At 53.2% G+C, this 13,402-nt stretch overlaps 1 protein-coding gene across 1 annotated transcript; it reads right to left on the bottom strand.

The window, feature by feature from the left end:
- Positions 1-10,214: 10,214 nt before the first annotated feature.
- Positions 10,215-12,546, bottom strand: HER10_EVM0006880 (uncharacterized protein). Its single transcript, XM_035476453.1, has one exon. The coding sequence runs from the start codon at positions 12,021-12,023 to the stop codon at positions 10,401-10,403; it is 1,623 nt and encodes a 540-aa protein (XP_035337315.1). The 5' UTR covers positions 12,024-12,546; the 3' UTR covers positions 10,215-10,400.
- Positions 12,547-13,402: the final 856 nt, after the last annotated feature.

Raw genomic sequence — 13,402 nt, 5'->3', positions numbered from 1 at the left:
GCACTGTTGGCACATCACATCTCATGATTGGGGACGGGTTGGTGCGGCTGGTCTGGTGTGGCTCTTGTGGTGTGTGTGTGCTTCGTCTCTGGGGCGGTCTGTAACTCTTTTCTTCCCTCTATCTGTTTTTTTTTTTTTTCACAACGGCGTTTACCGGGGGTAACGATTGTTTCCCCCCTTCCCTCTACCAGAAGCGTAGAGCGAGTTGGGTTGGTCATGGGTGGGTGGCTTTCTTTCCCGCTTTTCCGCCTTTTAGGGCGATGATGTATTATTGTACGGCGGGTTGGACGGTCGCGGGAAGTCAAAAAGTCTCCGCCTCTGGATGTCAAGGGTCAGAAGAGGGCAACAACAAAACAAAAAAAAACCACAAAAAGACATGAAGATCAGTTCCCAAGAGGAATAGAGCTTCCAGTTGTTTCATTACCCCATCAAAGCCTCTTGCGCCTCTTCTCACACTCTCGATTTGGTCTACTTACGCCTATCTCCATCTCTTACGACTACTTTCGCCTGTTCTGTCAGACGGGAAACCAGCTACAAGGTCTCGCGGCGGAGTATTCCGTCTGGTTGGACGGGACATCACGAGAGCGGTCCGGCTATCTTAGCTAGCTGTTCTCGGGGGCCCCGGCCCCGGTCGCTACTCTCTCTCTCTCTCTCTCTTTCTCTGTCCCCCCACCCCTGTTCTCTCCTACGTCTCTTGTTCCCGCCAAGATCTGGCGCTCCGGGGACATGTTCGGATGAGGGTCGACGACGCACATCGGGGGCAGGGCAGAGAAAAGGGCCAACCCAGGGGACGGGGATCTGTGTCTTGCAATCCGCTCGACGATGAGATGGGGGGCAGGAGACATGGGTGCTTGAGGCGTGGGCGGTGGAGAACGATTCTCTCTCGACGCTGTCTTTCTCTCCTCCCAACACCTACCACACCCACCACACCTGGCAGCACACACATACACACAGACACAAGCAGGCACCCCTCCCACACCGAAATTCCATGCGCCCACGCCCCCCTCACCCTGCTCGGATTTGAAGGGTACAGTGCCCGTCTTTGACACCTGCAGGGTTCGAGACTCGTTGGTGCTCTTCACTGCGACCAGTCTTTCTTTTTCTTCCCTCTCACTGTCTTTTCGGTGTCCTGCCAGGTGTATGTGTGTGTGGTGACTGACAGACAGTGGATTGTGCGGCGGCGCGGAGCGTCTTGCGTGTTGTAGGCTAGCTTCCCTCTCTGTTGGAAGTAGTAGCCGCGAACGCAAGTTGAGAGGGCGAGGGAAAAGCAATACTGAACCAAACGGTCAGGATCAGGGTGCGAGCGTGAGAGAGAAGGGGCAATGCGACGAGACGAGAGGAAGCAGAACGCGAGAGAGGAGAGGGAGGGAAGAGAAGAGAGTGGCGAGTGTGCTGCCTACCCAACTTACAACTCCCGCTTGTCTCTTTTCTTTTTTCCTCTCTCTTGAGTTCTCGACTGGTCGGGGTTCCACCTTTTTCGCTTTCATTACGGCACAGGACAGGACAGGATGGGATAGCGCACACAGCAACACGATATGAGGGTATACGGAACCAGGGAACAACAAGGATATCCGGGAAACGACCAAGTTGATGTTTTACATGCTTTTTTTTTTTTTTTTTTTGCACTTCTTCTTTTCTTGAAAGTTAACCTCACTTTGCATTCACGAACCGAGGCGGCATCGATGCAAAAAAGAATTTCAACCAACATCTCACGACAACGATTACCATCATCTTTACCCTTGGGCCAGGCAACTCGTCGACGAAAAGAAACATCAACATCAACATCCACCGAGTCAACATCGTCATCGATATCATCATTATGATCATAGAAGCGCGTGCAGCCGCTGCTGCAAAATACCCCCAATGTTTCGTCAATACCTAAGTAGTTTTGTTTCCCTTTTTGCAGTTTTTTTTTGGTTTCCAAGTCTTGCGGTTCGGAACTAGTTTGCTTGTTAGTCTTTATGCCAGTTTTGCATTTTACCTCGAGATAGGGTTTCACAAGCGGAATAGCTTGGTGAGTCAGTATGAGTTCTTCAAGGTGGAACAGTGTCTTGATATTTAGAAGGGACAAGAAAATTAATGTAGTGTTAGCTTTATGATCTGAATTATGAGTATTATGATTATCCTTTTCCAGAAGAAGTGCAATAAAAAACCATCTTCTTTCCCAATATGGTCATAAAAACCCTTATGACGATGAGTGGTGATGATGCATGCATGCGCTCATAATCGAGCCAAGGGGATCCTCCTCTCTGCTTGAGTCTCCAGTCTGTCGGGCATTTCGCTGTTGCATCCAAAGATTCCAAAGCCGGACGTCAAGCGAAACTCTCTCTCTTTCTCACTCCCCTCCCCAATTCCTTCCCACCCTCCATCCCTCATTCCCCTCCTTTCGTGCCATCTCATCTCAATTGGGGATGTTTAATTTACCAGTTCATCGGAAAGGAAAGAAAAAAAGGGAAAAGATATCCCAAGGGAGCTTGGAGCCTTGGGAGTCTCAAGAACATAGAGAGCAAAGCCCTCCAAGGCCAGCATGAGGCGGCCGCCCACAATTCACACCTAGTTTACGGAGTACTTCTCTCTCACACCTCACACACCCCTCCTCGGCTCCGACACCCTGGTCACCTCACCAATGAAAGTGGAGCTGTGGGCAGCGAACAAGGGGGGGTGGTTTCCGAGAAAATCTGCCCGCGTGGGACCCCGTTTGGGGGTGGTGCGTGGATAGAGATAGACTTTCGGGGAGCAGGACGGTAGCGGACGGACGATCGATCAAGCGACCTTTTGCTTGTTCCTTGCTTCATCTCTGGTTATTGGTCGCTCTGGTCCTTGAGAGAAGCGCACGGACGATGGGTGATCGTAGGTAGAGAGATAGCCAGGGGTGAGGTCCAAGAGGGTGGTGGTGACTGGCCCGTCACTGGTCGACTTGTATGTGCAGATGGCGGCTGGAGGTAACAGGAAGAAAGGTCGACCAGGGTCGGGGGAAGGGTAGATCGTTGTTCGTCGAGGACAGGAACAAAGAGAATGTGTCCGCAGACAGCGTACAGAAACTGACAGCGTACAGACTTATACGGAAGCGTGTGTCATCTCCCGTCTCCGTGACTGGGCAGGCCAAACGTGCGGGGGCGTGGAAGGTATTCGTAGCTAGGCACAGTCCTGTGTATGTCGAGAGGAACCAGGGGAGATGGACTGCGAGTATGGGCGTGGGCCACAGGTGGCCTGCGCAGGGCCAGAGGAAGATCATTCAAGGGGACAATACGTAGCAAAGTCGATGAATGTCCATGATCAACTCTAGACTACCAGACGCAGTCGCCCAATGTGGAGAAGCAAATTGGCGATGGTAATACCAGGCTTGTTGCAATGCCAACCTGCTAATCGAAACCAAAGTAATCCAGGGTGGGCGGCCAGGTGGAGTTCCAATCTTGGAGGTCGGACGATGAACCCTCCCGTCAGCCATGGCGTTCGGTCTAGACCCGGACACCTCGTGGATTCACGGAAGCCTCAAATGGAGCAGAGAGTAGTCTGACTGTCGGAGTCGGACGGCGCAGGTAAGGTAAGGTAAGATAGGTAAAGTAGGTAAGGTTAGGTGAGCCTGGTAAGTCAAGGAAAGCGTACCCAGCTGCGGGTCCCGTCAGACCTAGCCGTTGAATGAGACGACGGGATCGTCACAAAGCTTCTATTTCCTCCTCATCTCTCGCACTAGGTCACTCGTCAGCCTTCACCCTCTCCTCTCAGATCCCTGACCTGGAGAGGGTGACTGAAGCCAGGCAGGCGGGAAGGCCTCCTCACTCCTCGAACACAGGATTTGAGATGAAGAGATGCCATGGAACGAACGCGAAGCACCGGGGGCGTGGGCGGTTTGCTACGAAGAACACTTCGGGTTTCCTCGAACGTTGTGTGAATGTGGAGAAGAGCAAGCCCCGAGTATTGGGGATCGCCAGGATGGAGCTTGATGTGCCTGCCGCAGCGCCGCGCTCCATAGCCATGCGTAGCCATGCGGCCGTTGCATTGGTTACTCCCAATCTACTTCCTTCGCCCTGTGAGGTCCGAGATCAAAGCCTCGCAAAACGCAGCCCTCATTGCATCAGGGCATGTCAGAAGTAGGCGGACAGACAGTGATTAGGGTAAGCGATGAGACATGATAGGTCCTGTAGACGACGACAACAACGACAGTCGCCCCGGGTCAGATCGGCCTGGACTACTGGGCGGCAAGGCTCGGCGGCGGAGGAGGCGGAGGCGACAAGGTTATCGCCCATGCCAGGCCATCAGCGGTGAATGTAGATAGCGTGGTAGCACCCCCCTCTGAGGGGAAAGAGTTCTTCAGGGCCCAACGTCGCGCCAATTTGTCAAATGTCTGCCGCTTTCTTTTTCCTCGTAGCATTGTCAACCCGTCTGTGTCTTTTGCATGTCGCATCGCGGGGGTGGAGAGGAGGCCGACGAGAGGATGGCTCCATAGTCTCTTTGTCGAAATGAGGACCATCTCCCTTTCACGCACGCCCGTTGGAGAAGCAGCAACTCATGCAAGACGTCTTTTGATTTCCTCCTTTATCTGCAGCACATCGAGAGGAGGAGATGGGTATGATAGGCGCTTGAGTGTAACAGGACTAGCCGCTCTGCGATCCCGACTTCCGCGAGACCGCGTATAACCCTGCCGGGGATTTTTGCCATGCAGCAATGGCGAATAACTGGCGAACCACTTGTCCTGCCGCGCCCTAGGTGAACGTCATGCTTGTCCACAGAGCCTGTCATTGATGGGTGATAAGAGGGTTGTGACTCTCGCCCTTTTCTCTATCATTGGTTACCGAGCCCTCGGGTCGAGACTAGGGACTGATGGGCGTCTTGGTCCTGGTACATGGCGTCTCCCAACCCGGAGTTCTGCTCGTTAATCCCGGACTTCTGCTCTTTCGAGGTGGATTCTAGGTGGAAGGTGTGGCCATGCCAAGGTCCTGGGATGAACAGGAACCACCACACTAGCTGGTTAGCTAGCCCATGGACCATGGAGCAGGTAGTTGGTCTCGAGACGAGGTTGCTTGGTTCCCACTGCCCTCTCTTGGTAGGCGGTTTGCTCACACCCTGCTCAAGCACCCTCTTCGTGCCTCTTCCCCAAAGGCTAGGGTGCGGATTTGGACTGATCTCGCAGCATCATTCCAGGGATCAGACTCGCAACTGGAACTGGAAGAAGCCATCGTATTCTGCATACGTCCTCGAGGCGGGGGTGCCCTCGTCGGGAGTCTGTATAACTTGGATGGCTTTAAGCCGGGTTTGCGCCAAAAAACTTATCAATCTTCTGAACACTGGCAACGTCGACTGACAGAACCCGAAGCCAGCGGCGCAGCGCACAATACGGCATCGTTAGTAGGGTAGGCCCGTCGCAGCGTCAAGTTATGTCGCGAAGGCATCCCTGTCCCTGACTGTGGCCAGATGGCCCCCATCTTTCTTCTACTCGAGGCATTGAGCCAAGAGAACCGGCAAGCCACGAAGCTGGGCGCGAGCTGCTGACTGGTTCCCCGGAAGCCGCACGGCAGGCCGGATTTGTCTTTGCAGGACTGTCGACCCCTCGAGTGGCTGGTTTGACAAAGAAAACCCGCAGTCGCACGGTCATATGGCCAACGGTTGAGGGTGTCATGGGTACTTGTCCCGCACTGATACTGGGACGAGATACCTTACACAGTAATACGATGTGCCGTTGTTCAAGGTCGGCATAACAGCTGAGGCGCAGGACTGACACTGATGTGAGCTCTGTGAGACTGTGAGTAAGGGGAGGGGGCCAGTCCAGTCGTCCAAGGTTCCCAAGCAAAAGCCACGCTCAAATTAGATGCCGCTGAGCGATCCAGCTGCTTTGATGTAGGTCCAATGTCTGGGGCACATCTTGTGCCACATGAGATGCAGGCAAAAGGATCGATAGACCGATAAAGCCTTGACTGACCGCCGGTAATTGTTTGCGGCGGCATGCAACAAACCCTAAGTGTAAAATAAGCGTCTGAGGTATTGAAGAGATTGTCACCGCCCCCCAAGTCGGGGTTGATGAGAGCCCGCCAACGCCAAATGATGGCTTGTCTGCTATGTCTGGCAGGTCTGGCTCACCAAGAAGACGCACGTCGTTGAAACAGACTTGCCTTTTCTCTCTTGGGCGTTCCTCTTTTCCCATTCTTTGCGGCGGGGGGACGGGCAAACGTCCGATGGACATGGTCCACAAATCATCCACTTTTTAACCTGGAAGTGCCAGGTACAAGTGGAAATCCTTCTTATCCCCTCTCCGACCCCTTGCATTCCTCTTTGCGGAAACACCTCGCCGCCTCGGACACCTCCTCCGCTCCATCCAAGAGGTCCGCTCAACGCGACCGCCGTCCCCTCGAATGAACCCCCCTGGTCTGTTAAGACTTGGGTCTGGAGTCACCAGGGCGAAGACTGTCACTAGAAGCACCCAAGTGGTGACGGCCAAGAACCAACGACAACTCGCAACCTTTGCCCTTTCTTAAGCTTCCCATAGGTCGAGTCCCAGAGACGAGATCTTGGTACAGATATCCGTGCTATGTCGCTAAACCTCCCGTCCTTGAAGCTCGTGTTGACATCTCTTCAAAAAGGCTGAAGAGACAACTAGTCTAGTCCAGGGCCAGCGGTGGACAGATCACGCTTGCAAGGTTGGCTCCTGGGGGGTTGGTTCCAACAACCAACCCTACCCTGGTATGTTCATAGGTGCGAGATCCCCGCGCCAACGACTTCGAATCTTCGGATAAATGATCGGGGGAGAACAAAAGATCCCAAACGGCACTCGTTGGGTGATCGGAAAACGCCAGAAGAGCACAATTACGACGAGATCCCATCCTAGGCCGGGGGCTCGCGGGTGCCGATATGATTCGCTCATAGTCGCCCATCCCCCACATGTGCCAATACAGTCGAGCAAAAGGTGGTGTCGACTGGCTGCGCGGTTGACAGATTTGACAGCCGTCCTGCCGGGCGAGCTAGCCCGCCGTTTTCTTTCTCGCTAGTCCTTCCTCGTCGACAGTTGAGCACATCCAACGGTTTACCCACTGTCATTGCAAAGACGATTGCGAGACAGGCAACTATACCCTGGCTCTCGGGTTCGGTGGGGGCAGATCCCGCCGGATGAGCCACGCGTGCCTGTTCAGGACGCCAGTTGTGTTCGTTGGTCCAACAATCCAGATGGACCTCGCGGTACAGATACGGCGGCACAGATACCCAACTCGCCAGACCTATTTGCGTTCAAACATGAGGGGGGTGCTTCCACAAGTTCTGGCCTCCAGCTTGATTATCGCACACCACCGTGGCTTGCCGAGGACTCATTCTACCAAGAGCCGCTCGTCACAAATTTGAGAGTTCGATGGCCGAATTTTGTGATAGATCCTGGATCTCTGATTATCGAGATGGCAGTTCTGACGAGTTCCCGGCCGTTTTTTTCGCTCTCCTTGCCAAGTACGGACGTAAGTCCGTGAATGGTCTGTCACACAGCGCACGGCAATGATCGGTGATGATGAACTTTGGGGGTAAGCCAGCGCCCAGAAACCGTGTCTGCAGTGTCGTCCACCGCCATTCGGCCCTCCCACATATGACCAAAGGATTCATGCTGTGTGGGCCGAGCTTGACGTTAAGTTAAGTCCTTGTTACTTGAAACTCGATTCATCCTAGAAAAGTTGAGATCACTGGCTCCTGGGTCAGGCAGATGAAGTTGGCAAATCCATGGCTTTCGCCTCGAGAAACTCGCACAGGAGTAGCCTATATGCTGCTTCCCGGTTGACAGGCTTGAGTGCAACCTCAAAGGAACATGTATACAGCGCATCTTATGCTTCATTGCGTCGCACAGCGGCGCGGGATCGACATCCTCGAAGGAAAGCCGCAGTCCCATCGGCCCATGTTTATGGCTCCGGTCGAGTTTCTGTGCCGCGTGCGGCCCTTTTCTGGGATATGTGTTTGAATGCTTCATCTTCCCGTCTGATGCGCAGGCCGCGCTGGCGAGGATCGTCAAACGACAGCATGCAGAGCGACAACTACTCGAATACCCGGCGCCATCGGCTTGCGTTGTCAGGTATGCTTCAACAGTCTGCAGAAGTCCTTTGATGTCCGCCCGGACCGCGAGTAGTTGATATAGTAAAGTAGCAGTCCGTCAATCTGAGAACCGATTGTCGCCGAGAAAGAAGCATCCTCTCAATCAATCTTCAATCCCTCACAATTGTCGAGCGCACTCACGGCATGGGGACGCTGGTGGTGATGAATGACTGCACCGAGTTTCTCCTGTCAATTTCATCTCCAAAGCCTTTTGAACGACATTTCACCTCTCAAGTCGATTCGGGGACACTTCATTTGACCTTTCGATGGCATTCCGTCGTAACCTGAGTTCGTCATTCCGATGGCACTTCGGTCATTGATGCCACCGAGGCGCTTTCTTTTCTCGAGCAAATATCCTGCGACAGGAATGATGCCCGTGTATAGATCTGCACCAATCATTCACTGATTCGCGTTGAATTTCCGCCATCGCGAAGCTGCAGACCAGCGCTGGCCGGTTGAAAATGGCCGTTTGAGCTTGATTCTGGCTTGCAACGGCAATGTTCCTTAACCGATGGTTTTGCCTTCGGCCGTTAAGCTCAAGTGCTAGGACAGAAAGAATGGCACGCAGGTCGAAGACAAGTCGTTGAATTATAACGTCCGTAAAGAAAGCCCCGATGAGTCCTTGGGTTGTAGCAGAAGCTGACGTGTGGGCTCGCTAAAGCAGTCACCCACCCACGACGGCAGGTGTCCCGTCTTCTTACGTGCGATCTTACGGGCGAAAGGCCACAATGTTGTGCCCTGAGAAGCCCTGCCCGGTCGACGGGACGAGCCACCGGGGCATCATTCCGATGCAGCATCGGGAGGTGGTGATGCATCTGCCCCGTTGAAACTTGAGGCGTCCAAGGACAGCTGCTTCTGCAGAAATGCGGACGTAAACTGCCAAGCTTCATTGCAGAAATCTCGAAGCCTTATCGCTACATGTTACATCGCCAAACGTATGAAAAAGAAATCTGTCCCGCAGTGCTGCAAGGTCGCATCACGGGCCGCGGCCTCGGGCAGCTGGTCGGAACACAGATCGTGCACCGTCCCTCGACCGGTGTCGTCTCTGAGCAATGCATCAAAGCGAATGGCTTTCTTTGTGAGTGATATCGTATACAAGGTTTTACGTCTCGTTGAATACAATGCTCCATAGCCGCGGGCTTGTCACTGTAGCCGACAGGCGGGATAGACGAGCGCTTCTGTGTACTTCGTCTTACGACGAATACTAGTTCCCGCTGATGGGCCGCGCCGTCAAGATGCGCGAGAGATTTCCCGAGAATGAGCGCGGTTTGTCAAATTGAGGAAACAGCGTTGCACAGTCCCACGTTTAACAAGGCGGAGACCTTCCCTTGAGTTGTATCGAACTTGAAGGACGGTACGGGGGTTCAAGATGTTTATAAGTGCCACGTGGGGGGAAGATATCTTGAGATGTTTCTCGGTATTACTATGCGCTTCTCAAGCACAAGACGAGCCTTCTGGATCGACTGCCGATATGTGACTCGGTGCCACCTTGCCATCGGGAGATGTCATAAATAGAACGGCATGTCCATGCTGGAGTGGAACGAAGTCCACGAGCAACATCCATCTTCAAGACGGTCTTGCGTCGAAAGGGCTGCAACGTTTCATCCTCCCATGGCATTTGTTGTTGAAATACGTTGCGTGCCGTTACCTTGGTATCGCAATGGGACATGACGTCTCGACATTGAGAAATGACAGTTGATACTCATCTGTCACCAGGCTTCTAGAAACAACGTACGGGATCCGCGGCACGGCCAGACGCGTTTCTGCTGTTGTACAAGCTCGGCCTGTCTCGCTTCAGCTCCAGGTATAACCTCGGAGGAAGACACAGTTGTGAACTTCTCAAGGAAACCACACGGAGGTATGCAAGATTCTGCTGCTCGACATCGGGGCTCCGGAAACGAACATCCTATGTCGGACAAACGAGCTAACGACGTGTAGATCTTTTCGGCCCGTTATCAAGCGTCCTTGCATGGCTCGTGTGGAGTGATTTGCGCCACGTCCTGAAGGCTGACAGATTTGAGAGAAGAAGTAGTTCTCAACCAGAATCCGAGCCAGAGGGTGTCTCATGTGTAAGGCAATCCGCATCGGATAGATTCCGGGACACTTCGTCCACCTGAACACCCGCATCCGACGGCATGTCTATATCTATTTCGAGAATAGCCTTGTCACGCTGATGTCTTCTTCTCCCAAATAGGCTACCAGTCGGGTGTTGTCCGTCTAAAGGTAGCAGCCGCCATCGCTTTCGATATCACCTAATTACAGTCTTGCCAAAGGGCCGAAAAGATGTTCAGTGATGAGGTAGCTTCGAGTGACATGGAGATGTAAGATTTGAGACTAGGGTCGATCTAGAACTTCCGCTTCTTCCGTGCTGGTCCCGACGTGGCCTTTTTCTGTATCTCTTGCTGTAGTTCATCTCGTTTCCGATCTGCCCGTTCCTGTGACGTCTCCCTGGGCTTCGCCGAAGGCTCCTCGTCCGCTGTAGGTCTTCCCCTGGTTTCCGCATCTTCGGTCTTCGGCTCTGGAGTCTTCGATGGGCGCGTGCCTCTGCCTATCCTGCCCAAACCAGTCTTCTTAGATGGCTCTGGTGATTTAGTAGGTTGACGGTCGCCACCAATGCGGCCTAAAGCCCCTTTCTTCGGAGATTCTGGAGTCTTTGAGCGACTGGCACGACCACCGCCGATACGACCTAAGCCCCCTTTGATTTTACTCGCGGCAGGCTTTGGTGGTGGCGAGACCTCAACTACCGATACTGCACTTTCGTCTTCAGATGCCGTTTCAGTATCCGAGCCTGGAGCAGCTGGCACAGGAGCCTTCAAGCCTGAAGATCTCGTTGCTGTCGAAGGCTGGCCTTTCTTTCCTATCGTACCCAGACGGTTAGATTGAATGATGGGTTCATCAAGAGGTACAGGTACGCTGTCTGGAATGTGAGATTCGTCTTCGTCTTCAGTGCTATCGTCGTCGCGTGCGGAGAGCGGCGGGACGGAACGTTTCCGGGTGGGCATAAGATGGGGAGGCGTCGACTGCACTTGGAAATCATCGTCCTGATCCTCTCCCGCAATCCCTTTGTTTGCCGGCTCGCTGTGACCATACCCCTCTCGCTCGGATTCGGGAGGCGGCATTGCCGGCTGGCTTGAACGGGACCTCGACTTTGGTCCCACAATCGGAATACATAACGCTTCTGGCTTGGCCCACCAGTCGTCAAGAGGTGTTGCGGTGTCCACGTCAGCCTTGCGACTATACTCGAGTCCATCGCCGCCAAAGACACTCTCAATAGCACCGAGAACGTCCTCCGGGCCGTGGTCTGACTGCGCCTTCCAATCCTCGAGAGAAAAGGGAGCCAAACCCTTGACCTTTTCCTCTGCCATCTTTCTCGTGGGCTTCTGTTTTGCTGACAAGACGGCGAAAACGTTCTCAAGACGAGTCCCGGTAGCCTCCAATTTGTCCAGAAGCTTCATGATAACGGCATCCTTCTGCTTGATGGTTTCTGTAAGGGACTCCACTCGCCGGCGGCTCACAGAGTTTGCTTGTGCGAGGGGTACGACAAGTTCTGTCGTGAGCTCTGACTGGGGACACTTTTGCAGATACACCGGCCATTCTAGAGGTTGCATGTTGTCCAGCTCGCACGTAATACTCAATGTCAGACCCTGCTCCCCAGCTTCCTTGTTAGAGCGTGTTGATATCGACATGGATGCTTTGTCATGGTCTCGGTGGCTTGGATCAAAGACAGATTGAATCTTGGACAGGAAAGCTCGCATGTTGCTGTCGCTGTCCGTCGGGTCGATACTGGTAGACTCATTGAGGCTGCGCTTGTAGATTGCACGCCGATCCAACGATTCAGACCATATGTTGGCCAGGTCTGTAACGAAGAGTGTGTATGATGTAGCCGTGAACGTTGTCGATACCAATAGTTTGGGCAGATCGGCTGAAGTGGGCACAGGCAGCCGTCGCCAGACGGGCGGTGTTGTCATGGCTGCGCAAGTCCCGTATACTCGACAACCAAGACCAAATTTCCGCGGTTTATCAGATGGGAGAATACGCAGCTAGCCGCGTGAGAACTCGAAGCGGCGTTATCTCGCAGCTGGAGGGCCGTTGCATAGACGGCACGTCAAGGACCGATTCAGACGAAGCCTTGCAGCAGGTAATTGGGGTTCGAGCAGAACGACTTCCGGTGCGACGTTACTGGAGAGAATACGTCGGCCCTATTCTTTCGACAGAGTTTTGACGGAACGTTTTGATGCAGCTCTCAATGAAAGAGTCGGAATGAAGTGGGCTAAGAACACGGCGGTTGTGCTAGTCGCGGCATCTATGAGTTGCTTTCAGATGGGCGTGGAAGGATAGTGGCCGGTCAATTTTGGGGGCGTCTGATGCAGAAAGAATGTGGTGATTTTGCAGTGACACGTATGACAAGAAGCATTAGCCCTGCGAAACGGAAAGGATGGCGGGAATGCTGAGGATGATGGAATACGTCGGGTTGGAGGGAGTAGGTCTGGAGAGCAAGACGTGGAGGTGGAAGGTATCACCAAAGACTTGGCGCGCTGCGGTGCATCAATCAGGCAGCCACGTACAGTGAGAGGCAAAGGTTGGAAACTGTGGCTTTCGATTGTCAAGCCACTGTGGAAGAGGGAGGGGTCAGAAATGTGGGGGCATCTCGCGCACTCTCTGCACTGTGCATGGAAACACAGGGTGAAAGGGTCGCCCAGTTCACAGTGTCACGATGAGAACGTGCGTGAGAATGAGCATGAAGACAGCATGAAGAAACGGGTGCCAGCATTCATACGTCTCATCTACTTAGGCCAAGTGAGGCTGTCGAGGATAGTGTACCACAACATTGGGTGGGTGCCACCACATTGACAGACAAAGTCTTGAGTACTTGTCCAAATACTTGTCCATGAATGTAAGTCGAATGGGGATGTGAACGTATCTTACTTACCATGGGACCGTAGATGATCAATCGTTACATCTCATTTGAATCTCTTCGCTCACTCCATGTTGGAGTGAACAGGCTGCAACCGACTGTATTTAACGTGTCTCAGAAGCAACGTTGGTCCAACTCGGGATGACTGAGAGCTGGGAGACTTGAGGCTGAAGTAGGATAAGGTTTGGACGAACTTCCAGCAGGGGCATCCTGACAATGGCGGTACCATACCACTGTAAGTTCACGTCAAGAATGGCATATCTAGGAATATCTCAGTCAGATTCGGTACGACGTGTACTCTTTTCCAGTCATACGCTTTTCCGACAGCTATCTCAATTCTCTTACTCATCTCATCCATTGTCTTCAAAGTTCAATCAATTCCTTACTCAGCTCAATCAGATTCATGAGGGCACGTGCATCGAACCTTATGTA

This window comes from Colletotrichum scovillei (genome assembly GCF_011075155.1).
Source record: "Colletotrichum scovillei strain TJNH1 chromosome Unknown Contig00002, whole genome shotgun sequence".
Taxonomy (NCBI): domain Eukaryota; kingdom Fungi; phylum Ascomycota; class Sordariomycetes; order Glomerellales; family Glomerellaceae; genus Colletotrichum; species Colletotrichum scovillei.
This window is presented reverse-complemented; position numbering and strand designations above follow the sequence as displayed.